The sequence below is a fragment of the Canis lupus genome, chromosome 26, assembly GCF_011100685.1.
Source record: "Canis lupus familiaris isolate Mischka breed German Shepherd chromosome 26, alternate assembly UU_Cfam_GSD_1.0, whole genome shotgun sequence".
NCBI lineage: Eukaryota > Metazoa > Chordata > Mammalia > Carnivora > Canidae > Canis > Canis lupus.
In genome coordinates, this window is record NC_049247.1 from 38,833,135 (window position 1) to 38,852,256 (window position 19,122).

A 19,122-nucleotide genomic window follows, 5' to 3' on the forward strand; every position below is an offset into this window, starting at 1 on the left:
GAAAGTAGAACAACAGTGGAGGCATCACCATCACACTTCCTGATTTCAAACTCTATTAAAAACTATAGTAATTAGAACAGTATCATACTAGCATGAGAACAGGTAATAGGGTCTCCTGGGTGGATCAGTGGTTGAGTATCTGCCTTCAGCTCAGGACATGACCCCGGAGTCCCAGGATCGAGTCCCACATCGGGCTCCCCACAGGGAGTCTGCTTCTCCCTCTGCCTGTGTCTGTGCCTCTCTCTGTGTGTGTCTCATGAATAAATATATAAAATCTTTAAATAAAATAAAATAAAATAAAAATAATTTTAAAAGACAGGTACATAGACCAGTGGGATAGAATAGGAAGCCAGAAATAAACCCATACTTATGGTCAACTAATCTTTGACAAAGATGCTATGAACACACAATGGGGAAAAGACAGTCTCTTCCATACATAGTGGTAGGATAACTGGAAGGCCACATGCAAAAGAATGAAAATGAACCCCTATGTTACACCACTCAAAAAAATTAACTCAAAATGGATTAAAGATTTACACTGAAGACCATGAAACCATAAAACTCCTAGAAGAAAACATAGGCGAAAGCTCCTCGACGTTGTTCTTGCCAAAGGCTTTCTGGATAAGACACCAATAGTACAGGCAATAAAAGCAAAAATAAGCAAACGGGATTAACTAAAAAGCTTCGGCACAGCAAAGGGAGCGATCAATATGTTGAAAATGCAACCTATAGAATGGGAGAAAGTATTGGCAAACCATGCATCTGATAAGCGGTTAATAACCAAAATATATAAAAAGCTTATACATTTCAATGGCCAAAAAGCAAGAAATTGAATTTTAAAATGGGCAAAGGACAAGAATGCACATTTTTCCAAAGAAGACATGCAAATGACCAATAGGTACATGGAAAGATGCTCAATGCCACTCATCATCAGGAAAATCCAAACCAAAACCACAGTAGGGTATTATCCCACACTCACTAGGTGACTATTATCAAAAAAAAGATAAGAAATAACAAGTGTTGGCGAGGATGTTGAGAAAAGTCAACCCTTATGTGCTGTTGGCAGAAATGCCAATTCGTGTAGCCCCTGTGACAAACAGAATAGACAAATTAAAATGGAAAATTTTAAAGAACATGAAAAGGTCAAAAGAAAATCAAGAAATACAGCCCACATGCACCATGAATGAAACTAGGGGGCGTGACGCTAAATGAAATAAGCCAGACAGAGAAAGACAAACACTGTACTGAATCATTTACATGTAGAATCTAATATTTAAAAAAATAATAATTTTACCAAAAAGGAGAATGGAATGGTGGTCACTGAGGGCTACAGGAGGCGGAAATGGGAGACGTAGGTCAAAGCGCACCAACTTTCATTTATTAGACATTTCACATCTTACAGTGTCGATTATTCCTCAGTAAAGTTGAAAATGAATGAATGAATGAGTGCAAGATGCGTACGATTCAAGTGGTTTGGGAGATTCGCTGAGACCATACATGTTTGAGATGCTGTAGTTGAAGCATCACATCTAGCCTATCGCAGGTGCCTAGTGAATATTGTCTAGTTTTATTCATTGAATTTGCTTTAGATTCAAAAGCTCAGAACTTGGTGCCAACAGGACTGCTTGCCAATTGCTCCTCCCCCCCCACCCCTTGTTTGCCCCTGGGCATTTATGTTCTTCTCTCTCTTTTTTCTGACCTACAGCTTGCTTTGACCCTTTGCTCTTTACATGTTATCTATAACGTAAGGATGGTCCGTGTTGTCTTCATTTCCTTTTTTTTTTTTAAGAGAGAGAAGGGGGTGGGACAGAGAGAGAGGGAGGATCCCAAACAGGCTCCACACTCAGCGCACAGCTTGAGGCGAACCTTGATCTCACAGCCCTGAGATCATGATCTGAGCCGAGATCGAGATTGGACCCTTAACCGACTGAGCCACCAGGTGCCCTGTCTTCATTCCTTAAAAGAAGAACCTAAAGCTCCAAGAGGCTAAGCGTCCAGTCCCACATGACCCAGCTAACGGGTAGTGGAGCCAGAATTTGAACCCAGATCTGCCAGGCCCTCTCTGGTCGGTGCTCTTTCCATTACGTAGCTATTTCCCCACCTTTTTGGATCCATGGTGCCCAGCTCGGCAGGCCGTTGAGAGCTGCATCCAGCCCATGTTCTGCTTGGCAAGCCATGTGACCTGGCCTGGGGCCCCGTACCCAGGAAGGGAAACCTTAAATTCAGCTACTGGAAGAGCTGATGGGAGAATCGTACGTAACGAGCACGCCCCCTCCAGATCTAACTGGGAATCACAGCCTCCAAGTCCTGTGTACCTTGCCATGTGTGGCCAGCTGCCTGCGCTACCACCCTCTCTTGAGGGAAGGATGAAGGAGCCATTACCTGTCCTGGGTTGACATGTGGTCATTTTGCTGCATCACGCGTGCACGGGTGGAGGTAGAGTGAAGTCAGAGGCCTCCAGGCTCTTTCACCACCAGCTGCCAGGACAAAGAGCAAAGGCCCTTCGTGGCAGATGTGACCTCCTTCTTCACATCGTACGTTGATGGTCGGTCACATCTACAAACTGGCACTTCCCTCTCACGTGGATTTTCTGCCAAGTGTGGATGATGAAGATACTGGTGGTGAAAAATAAAAGTTCACTAATTAGAATCAGACCCTTCTTTCTATTTTAATCACTTACCCGTGTGCTAGCCTGTTTAGATGGTCACACTTGAGCACATAGAATAGATGCAAACTTTCTTTGGAAAGGTACGTTCAGGGGCGCCTGGCCGGCTCAGTCGGAAGAGCTTGTGTCTCTCGATCTCCAGGTTATGAGTTCAAGCCCCACGTTACTTTAATTTTTTTTCCCCACGTTACTTTAAAATGGAATCTTTAAGGTGGATCACTGGGTTGAGCGTCCAGCTCTTGATTTCAGCTCCCGTCAGTATCTTAGGGTCGTGAGATCGAGCCCCACGGGGGGCTCCACACTGGGCGTGGAATCTGCTTAAGATTCTCTCTCCACTGGGTGTTATTCTGTATGTTGACAAATTGAACACCAATAAAAAATAAATTTATTTAAAAAAAAAAAAGATTCTCCCTCTCCCTCTGCTCCTCCCCCCACCACTCGTGCACATGCTTTCTCTCCTTCCTTGACGGGATGAGCACTGGGTGTTATTCTGTATGTTGGCAAATTGAACACCAATAAAAAATAAATTTATTATTAAAAAAATAATAAAAAATAAATAAATTCTCTTAGTAGAATGGAAAAAAAAACAGAAAAATTGTTTGAAATTTTTAAAAAATCTTTCTAAAAAGGAAGAGGAAGCCATTCTTTTTTTAAAAAAAAAGTTGACTTCATGTGTCTGTGGCTGCTAATTAATTATTATCACGTAGACGGCTACACACAGAGAGTTACAATTTGATAAGTAGGTTAAATCCATTATGTAGTAGATCGTTGAAGGGTCCCAGTGATTGTGACAAAATGAATGAGAGGCCGGAATGACTCAGATTACGTCTGCCGTGGCTGACTACTGCCTTCCAGACCTAAAGAAATATGGTGTGAACTAGATTAACACCTTGCAGCCTCTCTTTCTGGCAGGAACGGGCGTATGAAGTCACGATACGTCGTAGATTCTATCGATATTCCACAGATACCAAATATCCCGTTAAATGAAGATGACCTTTGACCATATAGAGTAACCACTTTTCAAACTCGGAATTCCACCAACCATACCCAGTAGGAATTTACTGGCTCGAGTTTAACAGAGGGTGAGATCTTGTCATGCATTAGCGCAAATAAAGATAAGTGCTCAGGGATCCCTGGGTGGCGCAGCGGTTTGGCGCCTGCCTTTGGCCCAGGGCGCGATCCTGGAGACCCGGGATCGAATCCCACGTCGGGCTCCTGGTGCATGGAGCCTGCTTCTCCCTCGGCCTATGTCTCTGCCTCTCTCTCTCTCTCTCTGTGACTATCATAAATAAATAAAAATTGAAAAAAAATATTTAAAAAAAAAAAGATAAATGCTCATTATGATTGGTCTTTGGTTGTAACTGGCTGTCGATGAAGGATTCCAGGAGAAAGATACGCCAGTGTTTATTACAGTAAACAGATGTTTCCAAAAGTTTTAAGAATCAAGGAATATCTTGTCAGGGGCGGCTCCTGGGTGGCTCAGTCAGTTAACCGTCTGCCCTTGGCTCCCATCGGGATCTCAGGGTCCTGGGATCGAGCTGCGCCAGGCTCTGTGCTTAGAGGGGAGTCTGCTTGCCTCCTCTGCCCTCCTCCTACTCATTCTCTCTCTCTCTCTAATAAATAAATAAAATCATTATAAAATATGCCTTTTCATCTCTGTATCTGGTATATTATCCCGAGATGATAAAACTAGTTATTGTGAGACAAAGGCAAGATTTGTCTTCTATGCCCAGGAATTAGATATGAATTCACGTTCCAATTTGAAGGTAAAGTTCAACTAAATGGCAACGTGGCCTGAAACTCCACTAGTAGAGATCCGTTTGGGGGAGGTTGGGCTTTTGCCTCTGGGGTACTTTGTTGAAAGATTTTGGAAGAAGTGGCTCATTTAGTATCGTTCTTCAATTATCAGAGTCGTTATTGTTTGGGGACGTTTACTAGGGTCTAGAAACTGCAGTAGGCACCTTGAAGCGTGGCCGATTGTCTTCACAGCAGTGCAACATGCTGCGTATTAATCTTCCGCTTCATGCTTGAGAAAGTTCTGGATAATGGGAATTAAATACTTCCTGGAGGCCTAAGAGACGGAGTCCAGAATTCGAAGCAAGGTACCCCTGACTCCAAAGCCCTGACGATCTCCTACGGGGACCACTTTCTCAGGAGTCATTCCAAAAACACCCCCAAGTAGACGATCTTGGGAAAAAGGCATCCAGAGGAGAGTTGGGAAGACCACCAGGGTGTGTTGGGAAAACCGAAGACAAAATCTAACCGGCCTCCGTGTGTCACTGAGGACCGGCACCAGGCAGGGGTCACCACGGTGCAGTCCTTGTCTCCCTTTCCCCGCTCGACATCCACATCTGTGAGATCTGACGGTAGCTTATTAACTTGCAGGCATTATTTGGTGACAAGATGTTCTACCCTCATACGTTTTTTGACCAATTCATTGCCACAAAGGTGTGCAGCCGGAAGCTCTTTCGTCACATTTGCAGCAACTTCCTATTCGCGTTGAGTGGATTTGATCCGAAAAACTTAAACATGGTACGCGTAAGTAGTTGGATCCAAGGCACGGATTGTTTTGTTGCGCAGAGGTGAGGAGAGCTTGTCCTGAATCGCGTGGAAACCACATCTCGAGCGCCTTTTTGGGGTCTCCTGAACTGAAGTTACGGGTTGGTGGTTTCCAACCAACGCTGGGGAGTCCACCAGGTGGACCTGAGAAGAGCGCTTAGGCCCTGAGCATCCTCCCCAACGCTTGCTGTTGGCCTACGCGCCCCCTTGGAAAGCCCCTCGCTTACCAAAGGCTGAGCTTTAGGAATCTATCTCGCTGCACCTAGGCCCTCGCTCAGACCTACTGAGGCGGGATTTCGGGGAGTAAGCTCGGGCATCTGTATTTTTTAAGCCAGTTTTCCATTTTTTCACAAGTGGTTTGGAAATAGTCATCATGGGAACCACTTACTTCTGTAACCCAGAGGGATGAAGGGACGGCTTTCCAGTGACCGGTACGGGCTCCCAGTTCAGGGGCCACTGAGAGGGGAGTAGCTGGGCTTCCTGGCGAGTCCTCTCCAGCTGAAATCTTTTCTTCCCCAGTTACCACGAGCTGACCCAGAGAGTGGGAGGGAGAAGGGGGGAGCCACTGTCTACCCCCCCCCCCAGCCAGAGAGGAAGCAGGACAAAGCTAAAAATGGTGTCCGCCTCCCTCACAGACTTCTGCCCACAGCCTCATCTCCCTCTGTTAGTGGAAAACACTGATTAACACTTGTCTTGCTTTGGTGCAAGATTCATAAAAGGCGGTGTATGGGAAGCTAGGCTTAGCACCAGATTTCACGTTCCTTTCCCTCCGGTCTCAGCCACCGGTGCAGTTGGGATCGCCCATCGCTTAGATGGAAGCCTATCAGGTGGGCAAAGCGAAGTAAAAACCTTTAAGCAAAAAACAAACAAACAAACAAAAAACCATGTAAGCAAACTCAATGGAGACAATTTCAAAAGCACCCTCTTGACATGGCCTAAGAGTCTGCTCAAGGAAGACTTCGGGTCAGGACGCCCTTGAACCTTCACCGAGGGCCTCCATTGTACATTTGTGCAGTCAGATTGCCCTCTTTTCCCCCCCACTGTTGGGGACCATCCTGTGGGGTATTGCAGTTTCTGCAAGGATGTTTATTTTAGTGGAGGATAGGCAGGGGTGCACGCGTAGAGTCTGTGGAGCCCTGAAGGCATACACACGTCCAGAACTCAACCCTAGAGATTTTGGTCTTGATTCAGTCGGCTTGGGTAGCTCATGGGGGTTGTGGGGTTTTGTTTGTTTTTTTTTTAGAATTTTATTTATTTATTTATTTATTTATTTACTTATTTATTTATTTATTTTAGACATAGAGAGAGAGAGAGGCAGAGACACAGGCAGAGGGAGAAGCAGGCTCCATGCAAGGACCCTGACGTGGGACTCGATCCCGGGACTCTGGGATCACACCCTGGGCGGAAGGCAGGTGCTAAAACGCTGAGCCATCCAGGGATCCCCCCACCCCTTTTTTTTTAAGTGCCATGATGTTTCTACACTCACTTTGGTGGAAAAATATAACTCTTTTGTATACTAAAAAAAAAAAAAAAAAAAGCAGTGGAAAATGTGAAAAAACCTTTTTTTTTTTTTTTTTAATTCAGAAAAAGTCTGAATGTTAATGGAGGTCGTAATACTGGGAGGATTATGTTCCACCAACTTTCAGGGAGCCCCATGGAGTATTTACTACGTCGTTTAAACCAGAAAGCAAAGGAAACATTCAGATCTTTTTTTCCATGTCTCGTGATAAACCGCCCGCTTGCCATGTGCTTGGGGACTTGAGGCAGGGTGAGCAAGGTCGCAGGGACCTGTCCGAGGTGAGGCCGGAGAGAAAAGGGGTGTTAGCATGTTCGACCAGCAGGCTGTCCTCGGGCCTCCGTGAAGGCTGCACAGGACGGGCCTGGCCCAAGCGGGGACGTGCTTATTCCCCGGAGAGCGAGAACCCTCAGGTGCACCCGCGGTCCTAGGGTGGGCTCCGGGTGACAAGTCCTCTCTTTACTTTGCAGAGTCGCTTGGATGTTTACCTGGCGCAGAGCTCCGCAGGAACGTCCGTCCAGAACATGCTGCACTGGGCGCAGGTGGGTGCCCCTTCCCGGCCGGGGAGCCGCGCAGGCCGGAGGAGCAGCTCCGAGAGCCCAAAGCCGCGCTGCCGCTCCCGCTCGCCTCCCGCCCTCCTCGCTGCCCCCGTCGCCCTCAGTACTGGCTGCTTCCCGCGTGTTCCGACCCAACTCTGGCTTCCGGATTTGCCCCAAACCGCCTTTTCTAGGGAAAGCTCGTATGTCCTCTTTTGGAAGGTCCTCAGTTCTAAGAGAACCTTCTACACCATGACACAAGCGGCTCCGGAAGGACCTGCTCATCCCCGTACCCCCACGGGCCATTCCAGGCCGTGCAGGTCGTGCTTCACTGTGAGCAAACGAGGCCTTAGAGAGGGGCCGCGCTGGGTCAGTGGTGTCTGGCCGTGCCCTCGGCTTGAGGTTTTTCTGGTCCTACCGCTTTACTCAACACCCAGCAAGTTCAGAGATACGTCAAATCCAATTGGAGTCGCCTTTTTTTTATCGTTTAGAGATTTTACTTATTTATTCATGAGAGACACAGAGAGAGAGGCAGAGACCCAGGTAGGGGGAGAAGCAGGCTCCATGCAGGGACCCCCGATGCGGGACTCGATCCCGGGACCCCGGGGTCACGCCCTGAGCCGAGGGTAGAGGCTCCACCACGAGCCCCCCACGCGTCCCTGGAGTCGCCAAGTATGAGTGTGTGTGTTTGGGGAGCGGACAGGGAAGGGGAGACAAAAGATCTTTCCAGAGACTGAGTGCACCTGGGATCCCCAGGAATTTGCACTTTATCCCACACCCTAATAAGCGGGTTCCGTGCTTCACGGCTGAGGGGCGCTGCTGTCGATGGTCTGAGGACTTCCGAACCCCGGGGCAGAGTCCCACCCACCCAGGAGGTAAGCCTCCGAATTCCTGCAGGAAGGAGGATGCTCAGGACGTAGGGCCTCCTCCAGGGAGGAGGCAGGGAGTCCGCGGTGGGCACGGCCTCAAACTCCACGTCTACTCATGCGGGTGGCTTCACTCGGTCTCACCGGATTCTGGTAAACAGGCTTCCGGGGAGGGCATGGGGACCCCCGTTCTACAAACGTCCCCGCCTGTCCCTTACGCACCTCGCAGCGGGCTGCTCTTCAATAGCTCTCTCCTCCTGTGACACGAAGTCGTCTTGAGGACAGGACCAGGAGGACGCGTCGGGAGGAGGTGGAAGATGTGGTCGCGGGCCACGCACACGGCTAAGGCAAGGGCGACGATGACGGCAGTGGTCATATCCGTGAGGACGGGTTCTGAGCGTCCCCAGCGTTCCCACTTTACGTGCGTTTCTGTGTCATTTTACCTGCTTTGCGTTACCCTGTCTGACCGCCCCCCACCCCCACGAGGAGCATGTTACCACTCCCGTGTCACAGACGAGAACTCGGGAGACAGGTGACTTGCTGAGATACGCACGACCCGGGAAGCCTGCGCTCACTTCGGGTCTGCTTGCTGCGGCAGCTGACGGCCCGACGGGTCCGCGCTCTGCTTCCCGATGCTGCCAACCTGCAGAACTGCAGCCGCAGCACACTATTGCCTCGGTCCGTCACACCCGGATGGAGAGAGTCTTAAGCTAAAAATCAGGATTCTATCGCTGGGCGTGCAAAAAAAAAAAAAAAAGATCTGAGACTGAAAATAAAACAAAACCCACAAAACCCCTTGGAAGAGCCTGAGCATCACCTCGCGAGGCGCCTGGGGCACATGCGAACGTCTCCTGCCTCCTCCCTCCGATGTAAGGGGCAGGTCCCGGTGGAAGGAACCCCGGGTGCAGCGTGGGGTGAACGCTTGCATCCTAATAGCCGAGGTCTAAACATTAAAATGCAAAAGTGGGCAGCGCGGTGTGTCAGAGGCTGGGCCTGTGCCCCCTCCCTGGCGACAGGGGCGAGCTGCGTGGACCCCTCGGGAGGAGCGGCGCCCGCCCCACGTGGAGGCCCCGACGGTGCTCTCGCCCAACGTTCCTTTCAATAGCAACAAAAATAGTTGAGAGTAGGGGAATATGGTCATAACATCCTAGACACCTGACAAGGAGGCCGTTTGTACATTAAAACAGTCACTTTTGGGGATGCCCGGGTGGCTGCGCGGTTGAGCATCTGCCTTCGGCCCAGGCCGTGACCCCAGGGTCCCGGAATCGAGTCCTGCCTCAGGCTCCCTGCATGGAGCCTGCTTCTCCCTCTGCCTGCGTCTCTGCCTCTCTCTCTCTCTGGGTGTCTCATGAATAAATACATAAAATCTTTTAAAAAATAAAGAATAATAAAATAAAACAGCCACCTTTCAAGGCAGGAGATGCACAGCAGGTGCCTTTTGAAAAAATACTAAAATTTTTGGAACTATGATGTCCAGGAAGCCTTGGCTCAGGCGTCCCTGTAAGCGTCTCTCCGCACGGCTTTGGGTCCCTTAGAGACGCTGCCGTCTGAGCATTTTTCGGGGGAGAAGTGTGGGCGGGGGGATGAGAAGGCGGCTCTGCGAGCTGGTTCACCATCCCGTTGGCTTCTGGCTCCTGCGCCCGGAGGCCGTGGGTGGTGGCTCAGCCTCTGCGTTCACGGATTTCGCACGTCAGCATCGTGACCCTTTTCTGTTTCTGTCTTCCCCAGGCTGCGAATTCCGGTCTCTTCCAAGCTTTTGACTGGGGAAACCCCGCTCAGAACATGAGGCACTTCCACCAGGTACAGGTGGCGCCGCTAAGCACGCAGGGTCGGCCCACTGAGCCGCGGCCCCACGCCCCGTACTTGAGTCCATCGGGGTGTCTGGCCGGGTTCCGAGTCGTTCCCCGGGATCCTCACTGTGACCCTGCAAGGCCAATGGCACCGCCTTCGCTTCCGCAGAGAAGTCCAAGTCCATTGTCCGCAGTATTTAGCTGCTAACGGGTCAGAGTGTCACCCAGGGGTTCCCGGGTTTTACATCCATTCCTCTTCCACTGCCCTTGTTCCTTCTCCAAAAAAAAAAAAAAAAAAAAAAGAAATGGAAAAAAAGAAGCTCAGCACTTTGGGGACCATTCTTTGGGATGACATCTACGACTCATTTAAACAAAAAACAAACGATCTATGGATGATCAAAGATAAAGCGGACAGAAATGCCACTCTTGGGGAGAAGTACCGCCGTCCGTCAGGGAACGGCGTGTCGGTCACCCACGCCGTCGGAACCAGAGTTCTGTGTTAAATGGCAGCGTGAGGTGTGTTGCTCTTCTTTCCCGTGTTCATAAGGGATCCAACCATACGTGATTCGGCTCCATGCAAGGGGACTGAGCCCAAACGAAACCTAGCGGTCACCAAGGACACATGGGTCAAGTCGGGGCGGGGACACTGGCGACTCCAGCAGCACATTTGCGCTGCGGCCCTGGCTTTTGCCCCCGGACGGTCAGGCTCCCTCCGGACACCAACCCCCCGCGGACCCATCCCCTGCACCCCAAGGGCCCACCACCCTTGCAACCAAAGCCCGTCGGGCAGGAGCGAGTGACCGCAGAGCCCACCTGGTGCGCCGGGCCGGCCGCGCCTCTGGGTTTCCCGCCGAGCCCACAGCTCCTCAGAAGCAGGGCCACTCGCGTGCACGGACGAGCCTGAGGCTCAGCACCCCGGGGGGCGCGGAAGGCCCCAGACTGAGAGGGAACAACGTGCACGTGCAGAAAGCAAACCCCTGTGCCCCAAGCGTACGTGGTGACCACAAACGGGGCACGCGGGATGAGCGATGCGATCACCGACCCGTTACTACTAAGAATGTTAAAAAAAAAAAAAAAAAAATCTTGGCCCCAAGCCGCGGTGTCTCGCCGGCATCCTGGTTGCCACGTCTGTTTTCACGCTGCCCTCCCTGGGCCTGCCATCTGCGCCCAGACCCCCGAGCCCGCTCCTCGGTCCCGTCCCCGGGCTGTCCCTCCCCCGCACCCCCATCCCAGCCTCTTCGTCCTGCTGTGAGCTCCCCGCGACAGAGCTCAGCCCCTGCTCGGGTGCTCGGTGCCCTCGGGGCGGCCGGGCCCCCCCAGCCCCCCACACCCCTGCTCTAGGAAACCTCCAGGCCAAGGTGACAGGTGCCAACAGCTCTGCCCCCTTGTCCATGTAACCTTTACTTTTTTTTTTAATATTTGTTTATTTATTCATGAGAGACCCAGAGAGAGAGGCAGAGACCCAGGCAGAGGGAGAAGCAGGCTCCATGCAGGGAGCCCGATGCAGGACTTGATCTCAGGACCCTGGGGTCACGGCCCGGGCTCAAGGCGGCGCTGAATCGCTGAGCCACCTGGGCTGCCCCACATAACCTTTTCATTCCTGATCTTGCCGCCAAAATGAATGATGATATATTTTCTTTTTTACTGATTTCTTTGTTCATTATTTCCGTATTCGTTTTTAGAGAAAGAGAGAGGGGGGAGCACACGGCAGGAGGCCAGAGGGCGAGGGACGCTCAGGCAGGCCCCACCCGAGTGCAGAGCCCCACGCAGGGCTCGGTCTCACGTCCCCGGGATCACGACCACATCCGGACCCAAGGGCTGGTCACCTGAGTGAGCGCACCCCCGGGGCCCCAGCGGAGGTGCATGAACCTCTGGGGCTGCCGCAACATGACCCATCGGCCGCGGTCGTGGAGGCCGGAGGTCCCAGCTCGGGGGCAGCGGCGGGTCCTGGCGAGGAGCCTTCCCGGCCGGCGGAGGCCCCACACGGAGCCTTTCCTTCCTCTGAGCGCTCCTCCCCTTCCCATCGGCCTCCCGGCCTGGGACCCGCCTTATAAGCTCTGTGGCCTGGACCCCTCAGGAAAGCCTTATCCCCACTTACGACCGAGTCAGGACTTAGGGTTTCCACGCGGGAATTCCGAGAAGACGCGATTTGCTCTGCGGGTTGCGGTGCTGGTCAGGATGCTCCGGTGGCAGGGAGTAGAAGACAGCTCTAGGGCGGGCTCAGAACACATATACGGCCTCACTGGCCTCAAAAGTGGGGCGGCCGGGGCGCCGGGGGCTCGACCTGGGCAGCATCCGGTGCATTTCGGCACAGGTCGCGACCTCAGGGCCTGCGGTGGAGCCCGGCAGGGGTCGGCCTGCGGGGCAGGGAGTCAGCTCCAGAGTCTCCCTCTCCCTCTGCCCTCCCGGCCCTCGTGAGCCTGCTCGCTCTCTCGCTCTCAAATAAATAAATCTTTTTTTTTTTTAAATGTGGAGGCAAACTCACGATACGTGGGCAGTGAAATGCCGCCCTCGGCACTCCCCTCCCTCTTAGGCTTACTTTAAAAGCATCAGTGAGGGGGTGACTGGACGTGCTTAGCTCATAGCGAGCATCCTTTGAGCCGCAGTCCCGGAGAAGCCAGCATGTCTGTCGGGGGCTCAGGCGGGGAGCTGCAGGGAGCCTCGGGCCCGGGGTGCCGTGTGCGCCTCTGTCCTCCGGCCACTGAGGCCAGAAGCGTGAGGGCCTGCTGCACCTGCCGGTCACCCGGGGCCTCCGGGGGACGACGGGCCGGGATGGGCTGGGTCTGCGCGAGGAAGGCCGCAGGACCCGAGAGAAGGGGCCGGACATCAACAGCACAGCCACGTTCTCGGGGACGGGCTGCTCCTTCTTCGCCTCCTTTCCCAATGTCGTCCTCCATTGGCCTCAATGCTCCCCAGAGAGTCTGCTCAAGCGTCAATAATCCCCGTTGCCCCGATTCCCGCAAATGGGAAGAGGTATTTACGTGTATCCTACGCGTAAATACGTATATTTTGTTCGAAAGGGACGTAGTCCCCGTGCAAGGGCTACCAGGAAGACGATCCTCGTGAAATAAGGGCCCCCTTCCCCGGGATTCTTTCCTGTTCCCCCCAAAGTGCAAACCAGGGACGAGACGGTTACGGGCTTATGTTTCTGTTCACGACCCAAGTGCTCCCGCGGAAGTGTTTGCAAGCACCCTTAGCATCTTAAGGCTCGCGGATCGCTGGGCGTATTCGAAGCGCACACGTCTCGCGTTTGGAGACCTTGCTTAACAGCTGGTCGTTGGTGTTTCTTCCATGATGTGCTTCCCTGTGAAAACTGTTTCTTCTCTCTCTCTGTCTCCCACCGTGACTAGCGGACGCCTCCCTTGTACGACGTGACCAAGATGGAAGTGCCGACCGCCGTGTGGAGTGGAGGACGTGACCGTGTGGCCGATCCTAGGGACGTTGAGAATCTCCTCCCTAACATCACCAGGCTTATTTATTACAAGCTGATCCCGCACTACAATCACGTGGATTTTTACCTCGGACAGGACGCACCCCGGGAGATCTACCAAGACCTCATAGAGCTGATGGACGAACATTTGCAAAATTAAATAGCATTCTCCGTTCCCTAAGCAAGTGGATTTTTGAAATAACGGGGCGCACGGACGCTAAGGTGAGCCCTCTAGTGACTTCCACCTCCCGGCGTCCGTGTGCTGGTGCAGTCCTCTCCCCGTGGAGTCGGGGAGGGCCCTGAGCCTCATCCTCGTCCCACAGAACGGGCCAAGGTAACGGTGTCACACCCCCTGGGGCAGATCGCGTTCACGGCGCAGGTGACGGGACGTCGCTTCCTGGTTGCACCATATCATACGAGAAGCCGCCTAAACAGACTGGAGAAGAGAGTCCCCTTGTGGGCCTGATGAGCTAAACAGGCGTGGGGAGGCCGCCTTCATGGCAAGGAACCCGTGTGCCTCGTAGGGTCTGTAGGCGGCCTCCGGCCCAGAACCAGCAAACACACACCCGCGACACGGATCACATCCAAATCCTGAGCTGGGGAGCCCGCCACGCCCCGTAAAGCCTCCAGCTGAGAATGCAGCCTGGCCAACCCTGGGAGTCCCCGCGCGGAGGAACTAGCTGTGCCCTGCGTGCCCGATGACCCCATGCAAGAGTGAGAAAATAGATGTTCATCCTTCTGAACCCCCAAGTTTGTGATTTCTTGGCAGCCACGGCAAACCAGCCTTAATAGCGAAAATAAACTGTTATCATTATTGTGATTCTGACCTCATCTCCGTCGCTAACGAGGAGACCTCGTTCCTCATTACCTTTATGTCCTTATTTCTCGTTTCTTTTTTTTTTTTTTATTTATTTCTCGTTTCGATGAACTTCCTTAAACATTTGCGGATCTGCTGGTGATCGATTCACAGCGTCTGTCTGAAAAAGTCTTTGCTTTGCCTTCGCGTAAGGGCGAACCATGTGCCGTTACAGGCAGGCGTGAAGCAGGTCTTCCTTATCCACTCACCCACCAGTGGACGTTTAGGTGGTTTCCTGTCTTGGCCGTTGCGGGTCATGTCGGGAGGCACGTGTATGTCTTCAAGATCCTGATTTCGATTCTTTTGAATATGTACCGGGCTGTGTGATTGCTGGGCCACGTGGCAGCTCTGCTTTCGATGTTTTGAGGAACTTCCAAGCCGTTTCCTACGGTGGCCACACCCTTTTGCGTTCCCACCAATGGTGCACGGTGGTCCAACGTCTCCACGCCCTCGCCAACACTTCTGTTTTGTCTTATTAGTAGAATTATGGGGCGTGAGGGGATATGTCATCGAGGTTCTGATTCGCGTTTCCGTGACGGTCAGTGACAAGTGGAGAAGGTGCACGGCCGTGGGACTTGTCCCCCAGGAGGCGGGGATGCTGCGTGTACATCCTCAGAACGGGTTTGAGAGGCCCCAGAATCTCCAACTGGATTGATTGGTAAAGAAAGTATTTGCCTTCATTTCTAAACTTTCTTCTAGGGATCCCTGGGTGGCGCAGCGGTTTGGCGCCTGCCTTTGGCCCAGGGCGCGATCCTGGAGACCCGGGATCGAATCCCACATCAGGCTCCCGGTGCATGGAGCCTGCTTCTCCCTCTGCCTGTTGTGTCTCTGCCTCTCTCTCTCTGTATGACTATCATAAATAAATTTAAAAAAAATGTTTAAAGAAAAAAAAACATTTAAAAAAAATAAATAAATAAACTTTCTTCTAAATCTATATCCCCTTAGAGCTCTCATACTCCTTCTTCGTACTTACTGCACATGTTTTTTCCTTTGTTCTAAAATTCTCTTTTCACCAGTGGATTTTCAACAATATGATTTCGTCGAACCTTGGGATGGTTTTGTTGTGGGTTCTGCTTGGAATTCAGCAGGCTTCTTGAGTCTAAGGACTTACACTTTTCATCAAAGTCATAAAAATTTTGCTCATTTCTCCAAATACCTTTTTTTTCCCCCTCCAAATGTCACTCGTTCCTTCACGTTCTCTGGGTCTCTCATTTATACCTTAGACCACTTGCTATTAACCCACAGGTCATTGAAGTTGTACGTTTATTTTCTTTTTTTTATTTTTTTTATTTTTTTATTTTTTTTATTTTTATTTTTTTGTACGTTTATTTTCCCAGTGTTTTCCCTCTGTGTGCTTCCATTTGGATAGTGTTGAGGGTGTTCATACTCGCAAATTTTTTCATATACAACGTCTAGTCTGCTGCAATCCTATCTGGTGCGCTTTCTATTTTGGAGACAATATTCTTCATCTGTAGATATCCTAGTTAGGGCTCTTTTATATCTTGTTTTCCCCCTCCTTACTTTATGTTTTTCTTTAAATCCTTGAGCATAGTAAGCATCCTTCAGAACCTCTTTTTTTTTAAAGATTTTATTTATTTATTCATGAGAGACACAGAGAGAGAGAGAGAGAGAGGCAGAGACAAGGCAGAGGAGAAGCAGGCTTCACGCAGGGAGCCCGACGTGGGACTCGATCCCAGGTCTCCAGGATCACGCCCCAGGCTGAAGGTGACGCTAAGCCGCTGAGCCACCAGGCCGCCCAGCTTGAGAACTTTTTACTGCATGCCACACGTTGAATTTTGCATTACTGAGTGCTAGGTTTTATTTTATTCGTCTTCAATAGGGTTGGACTGTGTTTTCGGCAGTCAGTTCATTTGCTTAAAGCTAAGTCTGATTGTTTTGAGACTTGGTTTTGCTTCCGATTTGTCTTCCGTCTCCTTCAGGGCAGGTCTAGCGTGATGTCTCCTCTAAGGGACTTCTGTCCTGCTCCGGGCGTGCACGCTCTCGGGTCCTCCCTGGGCCCCGCGTGCTCAGGAAGGTCTCTCGGCCGGCAGGTGGCAGTTCAGATGAGCCCCTATGTGCACTATGTACACGCTAGGGATTGTTCTGCCTCTTTCCTGGCAATTGTTTTTTTCTCTGAAAGTGTTACCCTGTCCGCCTCGGGGGGACTCTTACCCTTAACGTGGGCACCTTGCTCTTTAGCCAGAAGCGCACTGAGATGTCCCTGCGTATTTCAGAAGCCCTTCCTCTCCCTACCGCTCTTCTCTCTGGTCTTCTGACTTGGATGCTAGCGTCCTCGTCTTCTCTGAAGTCCAGTCTCTGCCTCCGTATATCATCTAGACCATGGGACTTGCTTTTTCTTTTCTTTCTTTCTTTCTTTCTTTCTTTCTTTCTTTCTTTCTTTCTTTCTTTCTTTCTTTCTTTCTTTCTTTCTTTCTTCCCTTTCTGTTTCTGTCTCTGTCTCTCTCTTTCCTTTTCTTCTTTCTTTCTTTTTTTTTTTTTTCTTTTTTTTTTTTGCTGCAAAAAGCTTGTACTCTTTCCACTTGGCCCATGGCCTGGGGGAGCGCTCTAAGGTGGTTAAAGGTGGTTAAAAAGCTTTTATTTGGGGGGGGATTATAAGCTCATTATGCTTTAATATGATGATGGATCATCCCTGCCCGCCAGCACCATCCTCAGAACGGTGATGAAGGTCGAGAGACCCGTGCCGGTCACAGCTCAAGCACTAGTCACCACAAGAGAAGAAACATACTCATGTGTCACTCGTGCTTCTCGTGGCAACACTGCACACAAATGGCCCCAATTCCCTGACTTTTCCTGTAGACCGCCCCCCACCTGCACCCCCACCCCCAGCCAGCCTGCCCTGCGTCCCTGGATTGTCCCCCACATGTCGTCTGTTCCTCAGCTCTGGCTCCCGAGCCCATCCATCCCTCGAGGAAACAGCTATAGCTTCACGGGGTTACGTGGGTCCAAAGGGCCCTTCAGTGGGTACTGGCTGCCACTCGGTTCAGGTGGAAGGCTCTGGATACTTCCCGGTAAGCCTTGTGGCACCAGGGGGATGTGAGGAGGACCCTTCACAGGTTACTGGGTTCTGGAGGCTCCCTGTTATGCATCGGGTGAGTCTATTGAAGAGACACGCACCCAGCTGGCCTGGGGGCACCAGCCTGTGGAGGTGAGCCGGCTGGCCCCCCATCTCCTTGATGAGTTTCCCTCCACACCTGGGAGGCGGCTCTGCAGGAAGTCCTGGAGGCAGAGTGTGTGTGAGCAGAACCCAGGTCACACAGATCCAAAGGGCCCGCTTCGGGCTCCTCCCTGAAGCACGTGGCTTCCCTGGCACCCACGGCATTACTCCACTCCCACCGAGCTTTCTTTGGGTTCCCCAACTTTTTCTGTGATCTGGAAATGATTAGTGGGCAGAACCTTCAGGCTTTCCTGGAGATCACCTCCATTCACTTCCTTCGTCTTGGCGGTCCCAGTGTCAGGCAGCCGGATTGCCACTGTCGGAAGTCTGTTGTCCATCACTCTGCCTCTGTGTCCTAATGTCGATGGTACGATGGTGATTCCAGACCTCGTGGCTAGAAGCAAAAGCCAAAATTCTTTTTAAAGATTATAACATTGTGCTGATGCAGAGCTACTGTGACTCAACATAAAGTCATTTTTTTAAAAAGCATAACTATTAAGAATTTTACAGTTCCTCTATGTTCTACCTAAAATTGTCTCTTAGGAGCGTCACGCCCAAGGTGTATGAGTTAGTGAGTAATGCAGCATTGGAACCATGCCTCCAAAATGCTGAGCCAATGTAGTATTTTTACTGCGTTAGTTTTTCTCTAAAAAAAGCTTTATTTTTTTATTTTTTTTAAGATTTTATATATTCATGAGAGACACACACAGAGAGAGGCAGAGACACAGGCAGAGGGAGGAGCAGGTTCCATGCAGGGAGCCTGACGTGGGACTCGATCCCGGGTCTCCTGGATCACACCCTGGGATGGAGGCGGTGCTAAATTGCTGGGCCACCCGGGCTGCCCTCTCTAAAAAGCTTTATTGCTGGTGTGCCCAGGGACTCAGTTGGTGAAGTGTCTGCCGTCAGCTCAGGTCATGATTCTGGGGCCCTGGGGTCGAGCCCCACGTCAGGCTCCCCACTCAGCTTCCTCCTCTGCCACTCCCCCTGCTTACGCTCTTGCTCTCTCGCTCACTCTGTCAAATAAATAAATAAAATCTTTTTTAAAAAGCTTTATTGTTTTCTCCGTAATACCTTTAATTCTGAGTTTTTCCTCTGATTATCTCCCCTCTTCCTCCTTCCAAGGGTGTTTTCACCATGAAATACCACTGTACCAGAACTTACCATGACTCCGCTGTTTTTTTATTTTCTTCCACCAAACCCTCACTCCCCGGCTATATTTCAAAGTTTGCCATAACCTGCTTCACATCCTCTTCTAGTTACATCTGCCTCCGCTTCCTTACCCAGATGTACATCACATCTTTTATTCAAATATGATTTATATACTTAAGTCTTCCCACACATCTTCCTCATTCTCCTCGACACGATCTGCCCACACTGTTTGCCTTAAACTGAATGGAATTCAATTAAAATTAAGTCACAATGTTGCATTTCCTAATCAGGTTGGATTTTCTTGTCTTCAGTGCCATATCGTAAAAATACTCTTTTTAAATTTACGATTTGTTTTCCGTAGAAGCCTCCAGGTACATCACTAACATTCTCGTCAATCACATAAGTGTAATGTGTTTAGTTTGGTTTTGCATCACATGTTCAGGAACCTGGACATCGGCAGCTTCCCGAGGGGAGAAACTTTTAACAAGGAACCACTGTTTGGTTCCACCAGAAGCTGACTTTGTGCAGGACTGGAGCATTCAGAGGTCTCCTTCTAGGGACGTCTTTGTGGTCCTTGCCA

At 50.9% G+C, this 19,122-nt stretch overlaps 1 protein-coding gene across 3 annotated transcripts in view; it reads left to right on the forward strand.

Annotated features, from left to right (window-relative positions):
* Window positions 1-15,027, forward strand: part of LIPK (lipase family member K) — a 42,720-nt gene extending 27,693 nt beyond the window's left edge. For 2 of the 3 annotated variants that reach the window (XM_038576060.1, XM_038576061.1), the window contains 4 exons: window positions 5,051-5,197; window positions 7,211-7,282; window positions 9,871-9,942; window positions 13,283-15,027. In XM_038576060.1, coding sequence (XP_038431988.1) covers window positions 5,051-5,197; window positions 7,211-7,282; window positions 9,871-9,942; window positions 13,283-13,522 — 531 coding nt within the window. In that variant the 3' untranslated portion in view covers window positions 13,523-15,027. The remainder of the gene's footprint in view (window positions 1-5,050; window positions 5,198-7,210; window positions 7,283-9,870; window positions 9,943-13,282) is intronic. The other variant, XM_038576062.1, reaches the window with a different exon arrangement.
* The last annotated feature ends 4,095 nt before the right edge of the window (window positions 15,028-19,122 follow it).